This window comes from Bombyx mori, chromosome 4, assembly GCF_030269925.1.
Source record: "Bombyx mori chromosome 4, ASM3026992v2".
Taxonomy (NCBI): domain Eukaryota; kingdom Metazoa; phylum Arthropoda; class Insecta; order Lepidoptera; family Bombycidae; genus Bombyx; species Bombyx mori.
In genome coordinates, this window is record NC_085110.1 from 18043719 (window position 1) to 18067752 (window position 24034).

The 24034-nt window shown below is 36.5% G+C and overlaps 1 protein-coding gene across 6 annotated transcripts in view; it reads left to right on the top strand.

The window, feature by feature from the left end:
* Positions 1-24034, top strand: part of LOC101738882 (long-chain-fatty-acid--CoA ligase 4) — a 61284-nt gene that overhangs the window by 22346 nt on the left and 14904 nt on the right. For 2 of the 6 annotated variants that reach the window (XM_012690095.4, XM_012690096.4), the window contains exon 2: positions 13306-13344. In XM_012690095.4, the coding sequence (XP_012545549.2) occupies positions 13322-13344 (23 nt within the window). In that variant the 5' untranslated portion in view covers positions 13306-13321. Of the gene's footprint in view, positions 1-6431; positions 6534-13305; positions 13345-19090; positions 19209-24034 lie in introns of those variants that run through there. The other 4 variants (XM_021347779.3, XM_021347781.3, XM_012690094.4 and 1 more) reach the window with 4 other exon arrangements.

Consider the following 24034-nt stretch of genomic DNA (forward strand, 5'->3'; position numbering starts at 1 on the left):
TGAGTCAACACACGTGTACACGAGTGCGTAATTAGGTACTGGTTGTAAGATGTGGTGTAAGCCCGCATAATAATATCTCAAAATATATGGGGAAATTCACGTTGTGGTGTTTGTGGTTTCCAATAATTTTCAAACAAGTAGAACAATGAATAACCAATGGAATGTGGACTATTGATGATCCACACAACTTGTTACACATAAAGTCATGTCAGGCCTATACATAAACGTGAAATATCTCCACAACGGGATAAGAGCTCGACCCATACTGATAGGCGTGAGCGAGGTTATCTGACAGGACCCTCTGACCGGTGCATTGATAACCCGGAGGTGTCAGGACGAGGGGAGCCGGTCGCCTGGCGGATATCGATAACATACAGATAAACATGTTTTCAATGCGTTTGTTGATGCGTTTCATGAACGACAGAATACTAAAATCAATTAATTGTAATTATTTATTTTCAATTGATTTTTAATGGGAGGTTTATGTTTAACTTTTTCCGTAATACGTCAACGTTCGTATATCAATGGTTTCGTTTGTGATTCTGATTCAAATTGGCTAAAGTTTGACGACCCACGTGCACTTGATGTCTCAATTGTAATAATATATTTTGTCTCTGATTGGAGCGCGTGATAGCTTAACGACAGAAACAAGACATTCGTTTCACGGATCGATCGACATCGATTTTGTATTTTTCGACTTGCTCGAGCCTTTCTAACAAGCAAGTACAAAGCAAAGTAAAATAAGATTCAATAATTCTACCAATCAATCTGTTTGCGGCGACGCAACTTATTATGTTCCTGACTAATTGACGTAGAGAATTAGGAGTTCTTCTTGGTGTTAATTTATTGACATAAGTTTAAAAGAATTAGGCAGACTACTATAATTTTCCGTTCAGCTGTTATTAAGTGGTTAACAGAATCTGTACTCATCACAGAGCGTACATGCCCCATAGACACAACACGCTGAGTTTCTCACCGGATCTTCTCTGTGGGTCGCGATTCCGATACGGTGGTAGATTATATTATGTGAAGCGCTGCTCTTGCTAGGGCCAGTGCTAGTAAACTCTCCCAAGTTAATCCCATGAGCTCACCCACCGAACCGTATTTGGATTAGCCTCATAGGCTACCAAAGCCAACCGAGATTAGGTAAAAATATGCCTCTACCTATACTGAGAAATGATCGAATTCGAAAATCCATTGAACAGAAACGGATTACTGGCTTCGCTGGATACGCTATAGGTCGTCACAACGTCTTACTGGTTATTAGATGAGTATTTTGTATTATTTATTTAAAGAAAACATCATGAGCTCTATTTATTCATCTAAATAAATTCAAGGCAACGTCTATTTTAAAGTCGGAAGCGTTTAAAATGTAAGGAAATGAATTTGTATTTATTTTGGTTTTTTTTTAAGAATAGCTCATGTTTCTGACGTCGTCCTTTGCGGTGTGCTGGATAAATGATACACATAGTAAAGGACAAACACGAAATAACACTAGATCCCTAAAGCTTTTCCAAAGGCTCTCCCGGAGGTACTATATCGTGCATAGAAAAAAAAGCTTAACTAAGATAACATTCAAATGGGAGAGTGCATGCAATTACCAAATTATTAAAATAAATTGATTTAGCTTCACCATGCAAAGAAGCACTTAAAAAATATCCACTAGGATGTTTAGTCTTTTTAAAATCTATTGTTAAAAATGATCTTCCGTACGTGCCTTATTAAGCGCATTCAAATTTAATGAAAACCTCTGTTTAGTTCTCCATTTGAGACCTTTTTCTTTGTGCGATAAATTTAGAAATTTACGTAAGAAACACTAAATTTATTTCTATATGGCCACATCCAAATTTATGATACCACATGTAATTGAAAAGTTCAGGAGGATGAATCCAATGAAATAACACAAGTTTTTATTATTTCCGTGTAATGCAGCCCAGAATCTCGTTTTATCACCGCACATGATCGTGATAAACAACGACGTAACCTTGACTCTGCCTCGCTTATTGACTCGAGGTCAGTCGATGAACGAGATCCAAAGGTCGGCCGAAGTCTAAGGCTCTGCAGGATTACGTTTTTTTTGCATGCCATTTTAAACACCCACACGCTAAACTAAAACGGCGCTTTTGTCACATGACTCAGTTGCAAGGGGAGCATTGACATTTATATGTAGTTTGCATCTTGTAAATGTTTTATTCTGGTATGGATTTGTTTTGCCCGATTAATGGTCGGGTGTTTAATTGAAACTGTTGTATTTGATACTAACTTTTGCCCACGACTTCGTCCGCGTGGAATAGTTCACAAATAATGCTTTATTTTAGAACAAATTGGGTTAGCATAAAAAACGGTATAGTGAGCCAACCTTAATATATAGACATATGCTGTCGCGGACTTTTTTTTTAGATCTTTTAAAGGGGAACAATTCTGTCATACATTATTTTAGCGAAACTTTAACCGTTTCTGCAGCGCACGCAGCGGAACCTCTCAAGAGATAAAAATAACCCCGATTTTCAAACATTCTTTATTGGTGCTCCGCTTGTATTGGTCTTAGCTATATGCTATATAGCCTATAGCCTTCCACGATAAATGGACTATCTAACACTGAAAAATTTTTTCAAATCTGACCAGTAGTTCCTGAGATTAGCGCGTTCAAACAAACCAACTCTTCAGCTTTATAATATTAGTTAGTATAGATATTTAGACATATTCTTTGTGTCGGTGCGAACTTCAGCACTGTGATGAGTGCAAGCCTTATGTTATACTAGCGACCCGCCCTCGCTTCGCTTCGGAAACATTAAATTATATTATTGATAAGCGAAGCCCGCCATGTTGCGCGCGGTACCACAATAACTGCGGGTGACGCCGCGGGGCGAAGCTAGTCTACAAAAAGTAGCCTAAGTTACCCCTTATATCATCAGCTACCTATTAGTGAAAGTCTCATCAAAATCGGTCCAGCCGTTCCAAAGATTAGCCGGAACAAACAGACAGACAGACAGACAAAAATTAAAAAAAATGTTATTTTGGTGTATGTACCGTATTCATATGCACGTAGTAAAAAGCGGTTATTTCAATGTTACAAACAGACACTCCAATTTTATTTATATGTATAGATGTTACTGATGATGTCAGTACAGTGAGTGCAAATTATTTCGAACCTTTGACACTTAACAATTCCGTTCGAGAGTTGGAGACGGTAGCTCTATAAGAACAACTGTCGCATTCTTTTGGTTAGGGCGTTTGCTTTATAATGAAACGAACTTTGGCATGTCTGACGTCATCCATCTTCGGATATTGTAATTCTGAAACTGGCAACAATAGGAACGTCTTAATTAAGAAGAGTAGCTGACATTGTCACTACGTTAGACTCGTAATGGGAAAGTCGTATTGTCTCATTGTCACGTACTAATAATCTGCTCAGAAATAAAAATATAACTTACCCATCCGTATCTAAACATAACTTTTTATAACTACGTACAATTTCCTCAAGGCTTCAAACAGAAACAACCTATATCTATTTACTGGTGAATTCAGTCGCGTATTGATCAAACATGAAAAATCTTTGAAATATATTTTTTATTCATTCACTTTATAGTTTTTAGTAGGTAAAATAAGATATTTATATCACAAACAGTTTAATTGCCCTTTTGCCCGCGTTGCACTTTTTATTTATTACCTAAGTTATAAAAAAAAAAGATTTGAACAAACTAAAGATGGGTGAGCGAGCTCACAGCCCACCTGGCGTTAAGTGGTTATTGGAGTCCATAGACATCTACGACGTAAATGCGCCACCTACCTTAAGATATAAGTTCTAAGATCTCAAGTGTAGTTACAACGGCCCCACCTTTCAAACCGAAACGCATTACTGCTTCACGGCAGAAAATAGGCAGTGTGGTGGTACCTACCCGCGCGAACTCACAAGAGGTCCTACCACCAGTAATTACGCAAATTATAATTTTGCGGGTGTGATTTTTATTACACGATGTTATTCCTTCACTGTGAGTCAATCGTGAGCACTTGTTGAGTACGTAATTCATTAGAAAAATTGGTACCCGCCTGGGATTCGAACATCGGTGCATCGATAAGGAACTTCGTTCCTATCCCACACCACCACACATTTTTAATTTATCTTTGTAATTAAAGGTCCGCATTATTTAGTATTAGTATAAAAAATTTGATGTTTTTAGTTGCACTTCAATTAAGTTTACCCCATTCAAACAGCCAAAAAAGTTTTTTGTTTAGATATTTTTTTCCAAATGTTAACTTTTAAATGGTTCTCCTGTAAATTGTAAAAATGTCGCTTAAACCAAAAATAGCCTTCAGCTCTCGATATGAGGTGTGATTAGATCCGTTTAAGTCTTAAAAAGAACTAAAAATAATTAAACAATTCAATTAGATTATTGAATGAAAAGAAAAATCGACAACTGTATTTATGAATAATTCGACTTGTTTTATTATGATTGAACAGTTGTGTCCTCGAGTGCAAAATATTTCACGCTTTCAATTACAAATTGCGTAAATATTGCCAATAAACACTTCCCTGATGAAATTAATATTAAAGCTTGGGAGAGTGAATTAAAATGCGCGAAAAATAAAAGTATGGACATTAGAGAAATACGAATACAACTTTGCAATATCAAATGCTAGTAATAATTGCGGTTCCAATCCATTAAGCACAACCGCGTTCTAGAACGTTTTTAATCTGAACGTAATTAAATTGTTCAATCCACTAACCTTGGGGACTTTTATCGGAACGACAAAGGTTTTACCACGTACACGCTCAGTCAATTGTCGATTTGATATTGAATAGCAACCACATTATATGTTGAATGTCCATCAGACTATAGACCGCCCTCAAACAAAATCGTTGCTACCAATAATGTCAGTTATGTAACACAATCCGATTTATCTATAATACGAACAGCTAAATGAAATACACTATACACTCGTGGTAGGACCTTTTGTGAGTCCGCGCGGGTAGGTACCACCGCCCACCTATTTTTGTCGTGAAGCAGTAATGCGTTTCAGTTTGAAGGATGGGGCAGCCGCTGTAACTACACTTGAGACCTTAGAACTTATATCTCAAGGTGGCTGGCGCATTTACGTCGTAGATGTCTATGGGCTCCAGTAACCACTTAACACCAGGTAGCATGTGAGCTCGTCCACCCATCTAAGAAAAAAAAATCAAGCTTAGGGGCATTATTTCCAAAGTACACTTTTCGTTCCAGTAATTAAAAAGTAATGCCTGCATTGTCAACATTAGCAGCCAATCGTGGACATTGACATATCCACTTTACGTTATTGTCTGACCGGCTAGGCGGCTGCATACTGTGGATGCACATTTCATGGTCACAACTTACAGGTCCGAAGTCCGTGTTTTCATGTCGCACTAATTCCGAGGAGTGCCGTCATCGTCGAATACGGTACGCTTCCACAATTGACGGAGCGGACTTCGGTCAGCATTGTTTGTCTTGTTTTTCTACGAATAGGCTCAGTGCACACTTGAGGATAGTTAATTTGTCTCAACAGTCCCGATTAGTGCTGCTGTTAAACTCTCCAAGATGATCATGAGCTCAGTGCTTTTAGACAACAAAAATAAACTTTAATTTCCAAGAAACAAAAAAAAATTACCACTACATTTCTGATAACTCTAGACGTAACATTTATAAATTTACCGCGTAATTACTAAAGTACCCACCCACAAGGTAATTAGTGATTAGATTCACTATTAAAACTATTTTTATTTCATCTGTTTGTATGGCATAGCATTAATATGAGAATCTTCAACAATAACGTGTGTTCATTGTTGCTTTGTTTCGTATAAAATTATAATACCAAAGATGTGTTATTTTTTTACAAAATAAACAAATCATTCTTTGTTAATAAACGTGGGTAAACGAACTCGAAGTCTACATGTTGTGAAACGATAATATATATTTTTTGAAAATAATATATTCGTGAGTGTCGATTTTATATGATCATATTAAAATATCAGATGTAGTTGCAGGGTAAAATGTGATAAATATAAACTGACAAAGCACTTTGTTCCCTGTGTACTCTTTGAACTAAAGTATTTTTTTTATAAACGACTAACCACCTTTGTTCCGTATAGTAATGAAATTGTATATATTGTTATTGATAAATTAAATTTAATGTTTATTTTCGTTTATTTTAAAAATTGCATTCATGTTCAGTTTCGCTGATCTGCTGAAAACAGAGCACGCATTTTGTGTCCAACCCGATAATCTAGAATGCGGTGCTTGATATTACCGCTGCTTCCTATTTTTATTTCGCCACCAAAATATTAATTTAACGAACACCCTGCATCATCGTTCATTTTTATTCCTGTTTTCGTAATGAACAATGATATGTAACCTACTTTAGGTGTGGGTTGGGTTAGATTCACGAGGCTAAGACACCGGATCGCGGGTCCCCAGTCAATCATCAGATTCCTCGAGAGACACTGTGGTCTTGATAATCATTGGCCATTGTTGTTTTCCTTCAAACAGTTATTGTTTTGTGTAAACATTATAAATGACGTGAGTTTCTTTGTATTTCTTTTTGTCATAATATTTAAGTACATATTTAATAAGGCATTGTTCTGTTTTAACGACAATAGAGACAACACACGTTTTTTTGCTTATACAAATTTAATTCGATTCATGTTGACTTTGTGTCTGAAAATTTTAAATGTGATAGCATATTTGAAAAATTACTATTAAATTACTAAAAAATTTATTCACCTAATAGTGTTATAAGTCAAAACTGTTAATAAAACTTGTTTACTGTCCGACGACATCCAGTATAATTAATGTCTGTAATTTGTATGATTAACTTCAGAGCAAATAAGCGTTGGGGACTCTGTAAATGAAGTCGTTATACTGTGAGACTATTTTTTATTTGCAATTTATTTTTGCATAGCGACCCGCTCTCGCTTCGCTTCGGAAACATTAAAACACACATGAAACCAAAAAAATAAAATAAAAAAAGTAGCCTATGTTCATCAGGGACAATGTAGGCTTCTAATGGAAAAAGAATTTTTCAAATCGGTCCAGTAGTTTCGGAGCCTATTCGAAACAAACAAACAAACAAATCTTTCCTCTTTATAATATTAGTATAGATCACTTATAGAACTAAATGAGATTCTTGATTTTTTAGGGATTAGCTTACATAACTTTAGCGGTATTGTGCTATTAATGATATTGTTACATTAAATAATAATGTAAACAAAAAATGCTACTTAATTTCTATCTTACCAGTAGTGTCGAGGGGCTATTTTGGTTTTTCCGGACTGGCATGCGAGCTCAGGGGCTCAGCCTGAGAGAGTTTAACAGCAATAACCTTTTTCTCCTACCTACGCCGAAAGTTCGGTTTTCTTCCCGCTGTACAGGGAGGAAAGTCTAACATTTCCTCACTGGGTACTGACAAGTACGCATGCGTGTTAGTGCCTATGTCTGCTCTCACGCACCTAAAATCCGCCCCTCCTTGGGTACCACGGTGTTCCGAGGGCTATCTTACAGAAACGGCGAGTTCGACGAGAACGGTGACAGCTCTTTAGAATGCCTAAAAGCACCGAGAGTGGCTTGGGAGGATCCGAAATGTCGTGTTAAATATTGGTCGAATCAGTGTATAATTTAGTTCTATATATCATTAGTGTCTTAAGTCTAAAGTCATAGTTTTGACTTGAAAAACTGCTGTCATGTGTTCCTATTTACGGAAAACGTATACAATTGAAATTTCGACTTCACATCTGCCGGTCAATGACGCCGTTAACTCCGTTTGAACCATTACATCTTCTTTCCATTCATCAGAAATGCTTTGATAAAGAAACAACTAAACCCAGTTGGTGGTGACCGTTCGCCGTCGCTTACGGACAAAAACAGTCAAGCCGCCGCCGACTTCAAAATATTATACCACTAAATAATTAAGTAATTTTAAACGTTTCAGCTCCTAACTCCGTGTCGTATTCAATTATGAATGCAGTCTCGTTGTACCAATTAGCCTAAACGAGCTACCGCGTCTGATTACTAATTTGAAACTTGTCGGACGAAATGAAAGTTTAGCACGTTATTTAATTAGCTTACGTTGGAAGTCGAGCAACTCGCCCGGGACCCGTACTAATTATAATAACAAGGATAATGTATACCATTGAAACGTATCAATAGCCATCAAGATAACGACAGTTGCCGATTGAGAACCTCCTCGCCCAGAAAGATATTCTCTATCTCTATTATGAAATGAGGAACAACATCCTCCTGTATGTCTAGGTTAAAATGACCTTATTTCAAAGTCCAATTATAATTAGAAATCAATCTCGATGTATTGCCGGAAATTATTAATTAATTAAACATTATTTACTTTAACGGGTTTCGTTGATATTTTTATTAAAGTTTATTTTACGATGAAATGTATAGCTATATTAGGTATCGTTTTTTTTTTTACATTACATACAAAAAAAACGATAGCTATATTTAGCTATCGTTTTTTTTTTACATTTCATCGCAAAATAAACTTGTAAAGGATTTATACACACCCTAAAAGGGATTTCGCCCACACGCGAATTGATTTTTTGAATACATTCTGAAGTTGAATTTCGTTACAGATATAAAACATGATAGCGCGTCTTGATGTTTCATTAATTAGGGTAACCTTTGCGAGTAAATAATTTTGCCGTTTCTACATTTTCTACCAATTTGTTTAATAATTATAATAGTAATAGGAAAATTTTAGTAGAATACGTACGTGTATGCGTGAACTCGTTTTGCCACTTAAGCGTATTTATTTATTAAAACTAATGGTCACCCGGTAGTCGAAATTTGACTATAATTAATTGAAATTATAAGCTTGACACTGTTACGATTCTATTGTCAATATTATACTTCTATAATCACAGATTTCGCCAAGACTACACTTTAGACAAATATTAATAAAGATAAAAAAATATTTAATCTATTCTCAATTTGACCACAGACTATAAGCAATAAGAAAAGTTTGACAATAAACAAGTAGTATGCATACGTGTGTGTGTGTGTGTCAAATACATGGTAGTGTGTGTAATGTTTTTTAAATTGATTATTAGTGCATAATAAAAAAAAAAAATAACATTCTGCACTCCTTCTCTAAGTTTTCTATAAGTGTGAGAAATTTCATACTCCTCCGTCCGCGCAATTTTCGTAAAAAGGGGTACAAAATTTCTGCTTCACATATTAATATATAGATTAAAATAAGGATAAAATTTTGCTTAATTAGGAAAAGTTATCAAAGCTAATGGATATAATCGTTTGTTCTTGTGTATAAGGACGCTTGCCCTCGAGCGAGGAATACGTTACATTTGCTACAGTAAATATTAATCTGTCAGGAGAACAAGACCAAGGTTAATTGAATATTCTCTGTACACAATATGAGCTTGCCTTCACGTGTACGAGGGTAAAGGTCATGCTAGAGTCATATAAGAATATTGAAGTGGAGATAATGCTTTCTCATCTTTTCTAAGCCAATAAAAACCGACAGAGAAGACTGAATAAAGAAAGGAAAATGTCGGGACATGATTACGTTGAGCGTCAGATTTACATTTAAATAAAGAGATGGTAGGTAGGATGGTTTACTGGTAGGACCTCTTGTGAGTCCGCGCGGGTAGGTACCACCGCCCTGCATATTTCTGCCGTGAAGCAGTAATTCGTTTCGGTTTGAAGGGTGGGGCAGCCGTTATAACTATACTGAGATCTTAGACCTTATATTTCAAGGTGGGTGGCGCATTTGCGTTGTAGATGTCTATGGGCTCGTCCATCCATCTAAGCAATAAAAAAAGATGCCTTCTTGAAGAGCGACCGTTTAAGCTGGAAAGTCCGTAGTCTAATTATTATTGTTGATAGGACTACTGTAGTTCTTCTGTGATTCTCTTTCTATTGTGAAAGTACAATGAAACGTCTTTTATTTTTTGAATAATCATGACGCCAACATGCTTATACTTTCAACCTAAAGATGAGAAGTCTTCACCAATGAAATTTGTATTAATGAACATGGATATCCTTTATTTTTTGATAGTTTTTGACAGATGAATTCAACAGTCCATTTGCTAAAACCCGTGGACACATTAACGCGAACCCCGATACATATTTAGAACGCTTATAATTAAATTATACATGTGAGTGTGTTACATGACGGTCATTGTAACAGGGACGTGTATGTAAACATTAGCGATACCTAATCGCTTTTATGTAGGCTAACAATGCGTTTGTGGCAAAGTACTATTTGTGGCTACATCTCAATCGAGCTACATAAAATTTGAGGCTATATTATGGTCAAGTGCCAATTATTTAATTTGTCAATTATTCAAAGTTGCGAAATTGGTACAGTCTTTGTTGATAGCAACAGCAAGGTTTTTGTAACATAACATAGGTTTGGATAGGTCCAATTATATATAAATATGGGTCTAATTGAACAGGGCTATTAAGAAAATACACGCCATAAATGAATTGAAATTTACATCAATATGGGAATAAATTAAGGGATGAAACATTTTTTGAACATAAATTTCTTATAATGCGTTTGGGAAAACAGAGTATATTTTTAGTGACACGGATTTTATCTTATTGCAGACAATGTTTATCAAGTTTTGAGGCTATATTTACATTCATCAGTAACATTATATAACACAAGGAAATAAACTTTGTTATTGTTCAATAGGTAAATTATTTAAATTATACCAACTGTGTAATGTTTGTCTAGACTAGCACCACCCAATCTCTCCCTGTGGATGTAGTTAAACTCGACTAACGGATTCAATGGTGAATTTGCACTAGCATTATCTGAGTTATTACCACAATCATGCTGCGATTGCCAGACGACATTACCGGTGATAGGACGTATTGTACCCCGCACGGGTCGGTACATCCATCCTGACACTTTATTTGCTGCCGCGAAGCAGTCATGCGTTCCAGTTTTAGGGGTGTGACAGACATTATACAATAGAGAAATCATGTCTCGGTCGTCATCATCATCCAGGCCACATGCGTCCACTGGTAAAATACTGGACACAGACTCGAATAGTAAATAAAATGGTAGTTTCAGAACTATATAAATTTCCTAATAGTCTAAATTCCGAACAGATCATTGGTTTCTAAAAAAATAAATCTTTGACGTTGAATTTGGAAAATAAAAAGGTAGTTATTCATGTTTTTTTAACAAACAAACAGCTAAATTGTGAATAAACAAGACAACTAAAGTTGAGCGACTTCAATATAAACAGACAAACAAATACAAAGAATAAATACAAAAGAACAATAATAACCCTGAATTGAAATGAATGAAATTGCAATTTGATTTGTCGAAATGATTTTATGTTTCAAGTGATCAAAAAAGGAATTACGTTTACTAACTCCTAAACATAACATTTCCTTATTGGAAGGAAAACGAAAAAAGATTTTCTATTATTTTTACAGCACTTACTATACAATTCAAGATTATAGTTTTGTGTTTATCAAACTCATCTTCTTTGTCTCCACCTTATCGCACTAGGTGGGGTCGGCACAGCGAATTTTTTTTATTCCATTGTCTTCTATCAGCCGTCATCTCAACACTCACTCCTATATCTTCTATATCATCATTCACACGCTCCATCCATATTTTCTTCGGTCGACCTCTTCCTCCTCTACCTTGCGCTACCATTTCCATACATCTCCTAGTCACATGCATCTCCTCTCTACGCATCAAATACCACGTTAACCGTGCGCTCTATAATTTGTCAATCACCGGAGCTGTGTTTATCAAACTGTAGGTATAATAATGACCTTGCTGTCACGGTATAAATCGTTTGTGATATTTATAGTTTATTATTTACCATCTGTTTTACAAAACATAGACATGACAAGCTTTTTGTTGTGCTGTTTCTGAATAGTATTCATTTTTTGACGAAAATAAAGGGTTTTTTAAATTACCTAATAATAAAAGATGATAAAAGTTTTTGTACTAACAATTTCTCTCAATAAATATGTATTATTAAGCAATAGAACTAGATTATTCCTTTAAATGGAATCAACTGTATTCCCATCCATCCTCCAAGTAATATTCATTCATCAGACATCGCTTTACACTGAAAAAGTGGGTCGCCATCTTGAAGAAGCGACCCCGGAATCGGTCGCGTATCTCTTGTCGCTTGAACCCTAACATAATTTTACACCTGTATCCTCAACAGCGTAAAAGACAATGTATCCAACCACACTGTTGTCTGAGACCTAGATTCTTGTTAGCGTGTGAGGCTCGCCAGTGTATAATTAGCCGCGGGACATGCGGTGAGTGGGGCGTGGGCTGAATATGTCTTCTTTTATTTTTCCTTTCCTGATATACGTGAGCTACTTGAATTTTGGCAGATCAGTTTTAGTAAATAGTACACAAATACGGATACAAAAGAATTCAGTAACAGATAAATTTAAAATTAAGCATTTTGTGTCACAGTTAAACGCATCACGCACTTGTTATATGTCTAGAGGTCGTCGATGTAGTTAAATCACCTAATTAGCAATATTCAGAGACATAACATTATGATAACAATATTATGTTATGTATATTTTCATTCAAAATACATAACAGGCTTTAGATAGTTGAGTATCCATCTAAACTTTCAAACAAGGTTCAAAAAGAAGACGTTAGCGGTAGGTAGCATGTTGGTTGTGTTGGTTATTGCCGATATCGATGATGTGACCAGCTACGATACGGTAGAAAGATTGAAAGAAATTATTTATTCCCTAAGCATAGTGAAAATGAGTTATTACATAAGTTAAAAGCAGCGTGTATGCTTTGTCATTATTTGACATGCGAATTTTAGTGCAGTGCAAGATATTATGATAGGTTATTAAATGGATAGGTAGGGCCGTAAGATTTAATATAATTTGTTGCGTAGAACCACTGCGGCGTATCTGATTTTAAATGATTATCAAATCACAACGTAAATCTATATCTCTCAATTGTATAATCATTACGCAAATTATAAGTTTTTCGGATTTCGTTTTTATTACGTGATGTTGTGAAAGTAATTTGTGAACGTATATTAAGTACGTCAAGTATGTAACGTTCGTTAGAATACATAATTGGTACCTCTCCGCGGGATTTGAACATCGCCACATTCCGATCGCTCGTTACGAATACTCGGCGTCTTATCCTTTAAACCACGACTGAAATTGCATTCGGTGGCTGTGAAAAAATTCTAGAATAAATATTATCATGTGCCTACCATTTACATCGCACTTAAGCTGAAAGACAGATCGATCTGAAGTACCTACCCAATAATACAATTTATTTATTTTTGTGTTGCAGGTCCAAACACACAAACATGTTCATAGACGAAAACGAAACGTGAGTATTATTTAATTAAATATTAAGGTAAATCTGTAATAAATAAATATTAAGGTAATTAAATATTAAGGTAAATCTGCTTTGACGGTTCGAGGCACGAGGTTTTGACGGTACAAGACCATCGGGCCACGGCGGATTGAGCAATTCCCTAATTTTTTTTCTTCTTTTTCTTATATGGGTGGACGAGCTCACAGCCCACTTGGTGTTAAGTGGTTACTGGAGCCCATAGACATCTACGACGTAAATGCGCCACCTACCTTGAGATATAAGTTCTAAGGTCTCAAGTATAGTTACAACGGCCGCCCCACCCTTCAAGCCGAAACGCATTACTGCTTCATAGCAGAAATAGGCAGGGTGGTTGTACCTACCCGTGCGGACTCACAAGAGGTCCTACCACGAGTAAAAATCAATAAATCAATTACGTCTGTCCACTAAGCTGGAATCTGCCTACGAGCTACCATCCCCTCTAACTGTGTACATCATCGATGCAACCACGACTGACGAGAGTGAACGACTTATAACAAGATAAACAGACAGACAAACATATATACTACTAGCGGACCGCCCCGGCTTCGCTTGGGAAGTAGCGCACCCGATGTAAAGAATTTTAGGTAATTTTGTTACACATTGGGTTACATTATTAGAGTTTCTGTGAGGATGCCAATTTTTTTTTAAAATATAATAAACATAGCCTATGTCATTCGGGGATAGCGTAGCTTTCCAACAGTGAAAGAATTTTTTAAATCGATTCAGTAGTTTCGGAGCCTATTCAATACAAACAAACAAACAAATCTTTCCTCTTTATAATATTACTAGCGACCCGCCCTCGCTTCGCTTCGGAAACATTAAAACACAAATGAAACCAAAAAAAAAAAAAATTAAAAAAAGGAGCCTATGTTCATCAGGGACAATGTCGGCTTCTAATGGATAAATAATTTTTCAAATCGGTCCAGTAGTTTCGGAGCCTATTCGAAACAAACAAACAAACAAATCTTTCCTCTTTATAATATTAGTATAGATTAGTATAGATAAACCTCATGGGAACATTTCTGAAGTAGCCTAGATAATAAAAAAAACAGCTGCTAAATAATGGTATTGTATAGTGGATTCGATCTACATAATTATGTCAAGTTTCCTTCGACAACTATTTTGTTATTACACGTGAATCCTCTAAACAATTTTAGTACATTTTCTCGTTCTCTTTCAGTAATTATACAAAAACAAAAAGTGCACAAAAAAATTATGACAATGTTAGTATTATGTTAATTGTTAATTTTCTATTATCTAAATTACCAATCGTTGTCTCAAGTAACTTAATTAATAAAAATCACACAATGGAGTATAATAATCATTTATTTTATTGCTATGGACAGAAGATTGAATCGCGACTTGATCTTCATTCGTGACTATCGCTCTCATGAATATGAACCGCAGAGATTCATCTAGCGATAAGGCCGTTCGTAAACGTTTCAATCATGTTTGTTTTATATTATTCTCTTTGTTTTAAGTACAGCTGACAATATAATGTCTTTGTTCGGATTTTAAGTAGGTTGTCTTTGTTTAGGCTAGACGTAGTGACGTCTTTACGTGTCTTTTTTTATCCGCTTTGTTTAAAAATACATGCTCGCCGACAAATATTACTGTTGGCGGGTACCAATTTTTCTTACCGTACCGTACTTAACAGTTGTTCACGATCGTCTTCCACGGTGAAGGAATAACATCGTGTAATAAAAATCAAACCTGCAAAATTATAATTTGCGTAATTACTGGTGGTAGGTAGGACCTCTTGTGAGTCCGCATAGGTAGGTATCACCACCCTGCCTATTTCTGCCGGGAAGCAGTAACGCGTTTCGGTTCGAAGGATGGGGCAGCCGTTGTAACTACGCTGAGACCTTAGAACTCATCTGAAGGTGGGTGACGGCATTTACGTTGTAGATGTCTATGGGCTCCGGTAACCACTTAACACCAGGTGGCTGTGAGCTCGTTCACCCATCCAAGCAATACAAAAAAACTTAGATTTTTATGTTGTCGACTGTTATAAAAATCGATTACAAGATGAAACCGCATGTTTTGTCTCACTTACTGCCTTTCCAGTTTCACCAGGACAGGTGGGCGAGCAGAGGCTCCGCCAGGAGGGATGGGGCTTACTAATAGCTGCTTGAGCACCTCCAAAGGAGACATAACAACTCAAGAGCAGCTGCTTCGCGAATGAATCTATTATCGGCATCGCGACCCGCTGAGATCTAGCGAGAAACTCAGCGGGCTGATGCTTGAGTTAGGGTTATGGGAACCATAGACCGACATACATACCGTTTACAATAATGTTCATGACACGAATGTTTGCTTGATGTAGGAATCGAACCCACGACCCTTGCCGCAACAGTCAGAGCCGCTACTACTGCGCCACCGAGTCTGTGTCAAGAGTAATTGTCGACGGTATTATGCCAACAAGTGAAGAGGGCGGTTTCATAGTGTACAATAATTGTAAACATTACTGTTATAATTTGCTAGTGGGATTGCTCTTTATTTGTTACATTAAATAAAAATGTAGTGTGTATGTTACGACCGGTTCAGCACATCAGCCGAATTAATATCTTTGTTTGCTAAATGTGCATTTACACGGGCAACTGTTGGATCCGCGCCAGACAGGCGTCTTTAACATCGTTCTCAATGTCATCGCGGATAATTCAGGATATTTCTTTTTGATGAAATTGGAGATGAAGATAAGGTTTTTATTAAAGTAGGCTCTTACAGAGGCTCTGAACTGGTCGGGATTATATCGTCGATTAGTACTGCGGTATCGCCACGGAACTCAGCACTGTCCCTATTAAAAACTTACAAAACATTTTGAATGTCGTTATTTTTTGTTGTTTTAAACCAGACTATCACGAAATTATCTCCCTCGATACCGAAAGAAAGCCAGGACAGACGAAATTATGATTCACCGGTATTCAATGTGTCGATTGATGCGTGTGATTATCATATGAGTCATTCATTTTCCAGGACGATAACAATTTTGAGTAATTTTGCAGTGTTAGTAATTCTGGCAGGTTGAGCTCATTCGCGCCTAATTGGAATGGCCCCTTAAGTTATCAACGATTAAGTAGGTAGGGAAAAAACAGCAATTTTGACAGCAAAATCAATTAGTAGAATCAATACTCAAGTCGTCTTATCAATACTTCTCAAGGTCAGTTTACATATTTCCGTTTTCGTCCGTTAATCTTATTTCATTGATTAATGTTTCGAAAATGAATTATCAATGTATATGGATTAACAAAACCACAGTTACACACACATTAAGCAAACAGTAAGCAATCGCGGAATGACAGACAGACATTTTGTTTTTGGGTGAATTTTGTGTTTGTGTGTGTTTATGTGATTCCTAACTCGGCATCAAACTGCAAGTGACAATACTTAATGGTTTTTAATAATCTCTGGAATTAGGCAAGCAATTGGATACATTCATAGAGATTCAAATATACCAGTAACATCTCTTTCCTATAGCTGGTCGTATTGCGTTTTGTGCGCCCGCGCTGGTAGGTGCCGCCATTCGGACTATTTCTGCCGCGAAACAGTAATGCGTTCCCGTTTGAAGGGGGATCAGCCGTTATACTATAGAACAGATAACTAGAACTCGTCTCTCAAGGTCAGTTACGGTATTAATGTAGTTGAGGTAGATGGACTCCGGTAATCACTTAGCACTACGTGGGCCGTGAGCTCGCTTACTCGGCTGGGCAATAAAAAAAACTGCTCCGAACTGGTGTGAGACTGAAATAGACTTTTACAGCAGAACCGTCTAAGCTTACCTTTATCTGACCTGCGTGGTACGTCGCGCGGTGCAAGGATGTCAGTCGATTGAAATGTCTCCAGTCTGATGAAAAACGAAGAGCAGGCACTCCATCAAATTAATAATATTAAATAAAAGCAAGATAATACATTTTGAAAGCTGGGGCAGCCGTTGTACTGAGACCTTAGAACTCATATCTCAAAGTAGGAGTCGGCTTTTTTTTCCTACCTATGCTGATAGTCTTCAGAGGCTATTTCAGCTTCACCCTAACGTGTGTAGGTGAGCTCACGGGGCTCAAACCGGAGTGTTGCTAACACTGACCCTGAGCAGTGCTTCACAGAATCTACCACCGAACCGGAAACGCGACCCACTGAGAAGATCCGGCGAGAAACTCAGTGGGCTATGGGTTAATTCGCTCGTCGAGCCCTTCGTCGCAAGCGACGGGTTCGACGAGGAGATGTCGGCATTTACGTTGTAGATGTCTATGGGCTTCGGTAACCACCATGGGCCGTGAGCTCGCATACCCACTAATGCAATAAACAAAAATCTGAGTAATTGGAACAACTATTTTTGTTTTTATTTGTTACCGAAACTATAATATACGGACATCATCATTACGATTGAATATTCATTTGCAAAGCTAAAGCTAAGAGCGTATGGTTATTGTTTCAGCAAGTTCACATTTCATTAACACATTATACAAAACGAAGACAGGCTTCCTCACGTTCCAGGTGAACGTACAAACCGCGCCCGAGTTATTTTTAAATGATTACATATTAGTCGAGTTTCATTCCGTGCAGTGAAAAATCACCACCATTTATGGGAATTCACATCGCTTTGGGCATCAGTAACAGTCGTGGATCAGACCACTTATCGTATACATGTACCGTCATGTACATTCATAAATTGTACAAAAACATTGTAACTATAATAATAAATGATATCGTAGTAATCCTCTATAAAGATACTCGAAGTCGATGACACTTGAATACAATATATCTGTCTGATACATATCAGTCGCCATAACTACAGATTCCGTACACACTTAATGGTAAATGGATACTTTTATCAGTTTAATTCTATAATTTCGTAATTACCTGCTCTATCAGATAAGGAATCATAGAATGATTTAAAAAAAATAAACTTCAATTAATCTTTAGTCATTTTAAAATCTAATCGCAATAAAATAGGGACAGGTCATCTGTGTGCTTAATGCGAGTTTTTTAACGTTCTCGATAGCGTAAAAGTTAACTCAAATTTGTGTGGAGTTGGAACGTTTGTCTACGATTGCCCCTAGGGGCGCTGTTCCAACTGCATACAAATTTGAGTTAACTTTTACGCTATCGAGAACGTTAAAAAATTGCACTACTCACACTGGTCTCAAACTAGGATGCCCCGTACATATACTCGTAATACACTGACGTACGTTTAAATATTTATAAATTAAACAGATCCTAGATATTGAATACCAAGACAAAGAGCAAAAAACCTGTTCATCACACAAAATATGTTTGTCAAATGTGGGAATGAAACCCACGACCCTCGGCCTTTCAGTCAGGGATGCTAACTACTGCACCATTTAGTCAGGCAGAAATCTCTTCCTCTATTTATATAAAAATGAATTGGTGTTCGTTAGTCTCACTAGAACTCGAGAACGGCTGGACCGATTTGGCTAATTTTGGTCTTGATTTATTTGTGGAAGTCCAGAGAACGTTTAAAAGGTAGATAAATATGAAAATGCTCGGAATTTAATAAAAATATCAATTTTGTTTTTCCTTTGATGTGTCCCCCGTCGGACGGATTCCTTTTGTTTGTTTTAAGTTTATTTTATACAAAAGTTTAGGTCTTTTATTTATCGATTGAGGCACTACGAAGTCTACCGGGTCAGTTAGTATATGATAATTTTAATCTGATCGGACTTTACTCGAATTACACATACACCTTATCTCATACGGACTTCCATGCATCCACACCAGATAGTAATATATAAAATGTGTAATTAAAATCTAGTATCTTCAGTGTGTAATCGATCGTTCTAGTTATAGGATATGTGCGCATATTACCATATGGAATCGATGTGAGTGTAATTAATTCGAATGTAGAAAAATATGTAAAAATTTTCTTACTTTTTGTGTTTTCAGTAACCATAACACAGGAATATGGGGTAGGAGGATAGTTCTTTTTCATACATACGTTAAGTCCATGCAACACTTTATAGTGGTGTCTATTTATTGGATCGCGGTTTTAAAAGGCTGTGAAATGAAGTTAATGTTAACTAGGTTATGGTTTTATTTAAAGACTGCCTTTGGTGAACGCTGATTGATTGGTGTGAACATTGTCGAGTGCATTACAAAGTACGCAACACGAAGCAACCCACCGAAATTACACTTGAACAGATAGCCGCTATCGAGATATCCAGCACCGACTCGTTGTCCGACATCATTTATAGTTTCCGTTGTCCACTCCTGATTATCTTGTACAACGCTTTACTGTTGATACGAATTTAACGTTGTTATGGTCGGCTTATGGTCCAAAGTATAATAAGGCCGGGATTTCAATCGACACATTAAACTTTTATTATCGTAAGACAAAAACCATAAAGGAACCGTAATATTTGTTTACCCTCATTCGTCACCAAACAGACACGTTGTCTGTGTAATGAACCGCCTCGTTCGTAACGATGCCATTTTATTCTTAAATGTCACGTCTTTTTTTGCAACGATAAAGCACCTGCTAAGTGCAGCTGTTTTAATAGAACCGGTTTAAGTTATAACAGAAAGTTTATTTGTTAATTAAAATGATTGGTCTTATGCAGTTGTTAAAACGGTTGTCTTTCTTGGGTCTAAGTTGCAAAAATAGTTTAAGTTGTGTTTTTTTCTGTGTTGGCAAGTCTTAGACATAATTAAAACCACTCTTATGGTTTAATTTCGCGTAGGTGTTATTTCTCGATATTTGAATATCGGCACACGGAAGGATTAACATTTTAAATCATATTTAAGTAAAATAGGGATACAATTCTATCCCTTGCACCTGTCGGTATTGTCCTAACTACCGTCTAATTTTCTAGAAACTCTGGCAGAGTTAGGTCGAAAGAAATTTCCAACCCGTCGGCGACCACAAGGTCATTGCACCCCCGAATACCAGTTGAACTTACTGCTTAATGTTAACTTGTTGTGTTGGTCATATAGAAGTATTCAACTATCGTATTAATTCTTATCACTGAGTCGTGATAATAAAGTTCGTTTCATAAACCACACAACCGTTTGTGATCTGACCGGTATTTGTGCCGGGACAAGGTACAATGTTCAAGGTTCGAATGTCCGCTCCACTGATCTTCAATACCGACTAATAATGAACTTTACTGCATTGTTGTAGAAATAATAATGTTAAAAACATTTGTCCTCATTTAAAAATTATTTGCTCCTTTGCTTATTAAAGAAAAAAAAATGTTCTGAATTACGGCTTAAATGCATTACGACTTTAAATAATAGATTTAGATGAGCCATTGATTAGTTAGGTTTTGCACACTTATAGTCACTTCCAAAGTTCGTATTAATTTGTATATTGCATTATGAATGCCCTTGTACACTCGATCGTTTTCCACTATGCTTAAAGCAACAAGGAAACTGTTTTGAATCTAGTTTTTTTAAGAAAGTGAGGCTAATTAAAAATAGCTAGAAAAATTATAAGTCTATTTGTATAAGGGCGAGTTTGCTCGTATATTATTTGCTGTTGTTTATCGTTTGCCCAACAGCGATTTATATCAGTGCATACACAAATGCCGCAATACGGTTTGCCGCTGTATTAACAATTACTGCACTGATATAATATCTTGGTCGTGCGACTAGCATGCGCGAGTCCATGGGTCGGGTCAGGGACACGCAACGCTGCATCCGCTCTCCACACTGACCTTTGGAATGATAAACCCTACAATGATAACGATATAATTTTTATCTCGCTTCGATAAGAATATGACGGGTAGTCGTATAAATATTGTGTGCTGGCAACCGCGAGAAACTACTTTTAAATGGGGCTAGTGGCACGTAGATGAGATACAAACATTTTGACAGTTGAGTTTGAAACCCGACAAATACAATGTAAAGGACAACGGGAAACGTGTTGTAACGGTTTTAGATGGTATTATTTTAAATCGATTTTTTTAGGAATGCAACTAGTCAAATAAACGGATCGAAACATTTATCTATACATGCCTACATACGTACCAGATATTAAAAACTAAGGGTGGATCAATTATTGATTCATGTCATGTATTTTCTCATCCATTTATGTTATTGTGGCTTGATTGAACGTTTTTACGTTACGATACCACCCAGTATGAGGCATGAAGTCAGTTTCCACTGTATTGGATAAGGGATCCTCCACCCTTAAACCAGAAACTCATAACTGCTTTGTTACGGACATAAGAAAAACGTTGGTAATTGCCTGTGCACGCACTACGCCAAATCACCAATAATATCGAAACCTTTTTTATTTTTGCGGGCCGGGGCCCGTTGGGGCGCGCGGGGTATGTGGGACTTGACGACCTGCAGGTGTTGGAAGCAGACCGAGGGCCCAAGGAATTTTAGGGCCTTATCGCACTAAAAGACTCCCCTGCACTCTTACACCCGACGTCCGATCTTCGTCCGGGTTCAGAACCCGGTCAGAGTAGGGGGGTACCCGCGGTCAACACTACAACCAGACACTAATAATGTTGAACCCTAGCTTATCTATCATTATTTTTCTTTAATATAAAAATCTAAAAGCTTTTAGTGAATTCAGATAGAAAAAAATGTGTGAGTTTTATCACCATTATCTCAACCCTTAAATAGCTCCGGATTGATTATTCCAACATTACTCCGTACCTAATAATCAGTACTAGTATGACGTGAGTTCCTTTGGTGTATTATAGGCAAAAATATCACATATTTCTATAAGGTACGCATCTTGTGTTTGGCTATAAAGTGATCGCTATTTTATTTTGGTTTGAATGGTGCGGCAGTCGTTGTAACTACACTTGAGACCTTAGAACTTATATCTCAAGGTGAGTGGCGCATTTACGTTGTAGATGTCTATGGGCTCCAGTAACTACTTAACACTAGGTGGACTGTGAGATCGTCCACCCACCTAAGCAATAAGAAGAAAAAAAATAGCTCAGGAAATACTTTTAACAATCTGATATTGACTAGTAAGTTTTATCCTCTGTTTTCCGTTTAGCCATTATTATTATCGTTAAGAGAATGTGTACATTAATATTATAAATACGCGGAATTTAACATTTTTGCCTCGCTCTGATGTCAGATAAAAGAAAAAACATGTGAATGTTCTGTTTGTTTCAAATAAAAATATGAAATTAAATTTTACGTATTTACTATGTAATTCTCAATACAGCTGTTGAAACAATATAAATTGAGGCTTCAAAGAAGCATTGTTAACGTAAGCATCATAATTTTCCTAACAATAAGTACAATAAATGTTTGGTATCATATTAATTGTTCCATACTTTATGTATGATGTTATAATTTAATAGTAAAACCAGTACATATTATTTGTATATTTTTTAAAATCAGTCTCGTTTTGTGGCTGCTTTAGTTTACTTTAGTTTTTAGTTTTTTTTTTTATTGTTTGAATGAGTGGACGAGCTCGCGGCACACCTGGTGTTAAGTGGTTATCGGAGCCCGTAGACATCTACAACTAAATGCCGCCACCCACCTTGAGATGAGGTCTAAGGTCTCAGTATAGTTACAACGGCTGCCCTACCCTTCAAACCGAAACGCATTACTGCTTCACGGCAGATATAGGCAGGGTGGTGGTACCTACCCGTGCGGATTCACAAGAGGTCCTACCACCAGTAAAGTAGTTAGTTTAGTTTACTTTAGATTAGTACGGCTTGCAAGGTTCCTCGTAGTTTCTTATCATCTATTTCATGTCTAGTTTAACTTACGCTCGAACACAATTATAATTTCTTAGATTGTAAACGAAATTTACCTGTCATTTCAGCTATTTACCCTAACTAGTGGTCCCCTGGTAGTCGAAATTCGACTATAATTAATTGAAATTATAAGTTTGTACACTATTATGATTGTATTGTCAAAGACTATTTATTATAATTCTATAATCACGAATTTCGCCAAGACTCCACTTTAGATAAATATTAATAAAGACAAACATTACATATTTAATCTATTCTCAATTTATCCACAAACTATAAGCAATAAGAAAAGTTTGACAATAAATAAATAGTATGGATGCGTGTTGTGTCAAATGCATGGTAGCGTGTGTAATGTTTTTTTTAATTGATTTAATACATTTTTTAAGCATAATTAAAAAATAAAATTAAGGTTCTGCATTCCTTCTCTATATACTCTATAAGTTTGAGAAATTTCATAATCCTCCGTCGGCGCAATTTTCGTAAAAAGGGGTACAAAGTTTATGCTTGACGTATTAATATATAGATTTTTCCTTGGTCGCGGAATGTCCGAGCAATTGTCAATAAAATGCTTAAACCATAACATCATAATAACTTGTTAGGAATTTACTGTAGTTGTTAGTGGCATAAGTGAAGGTTACGTACTCGGAAGCGCTTGTTGATCTCTTTAATGATACTAGACGATGACTTGTCGTCTTTAAAGCGGTTAGTTACCCTCAATTAGGAAAAATAGTATTATTATTCGCCAATAGATGTCGGGAAGAGTTGATTATTGAAAACACGAATAAAACAACATTTTCTGAAAATAAATCGTAGCTAGATCGATTTATCGCCCCGGAAATCCATCCCCTATATACTAAATTTTATGAAAATCGTTGGAGCCGTTTCCAAGATTCAGATTATATATAAATATGTATATTAATATACAAGAATTGCTCGTTTAAAGGTATAAGATATTATGAACCGTTAATGTTTTT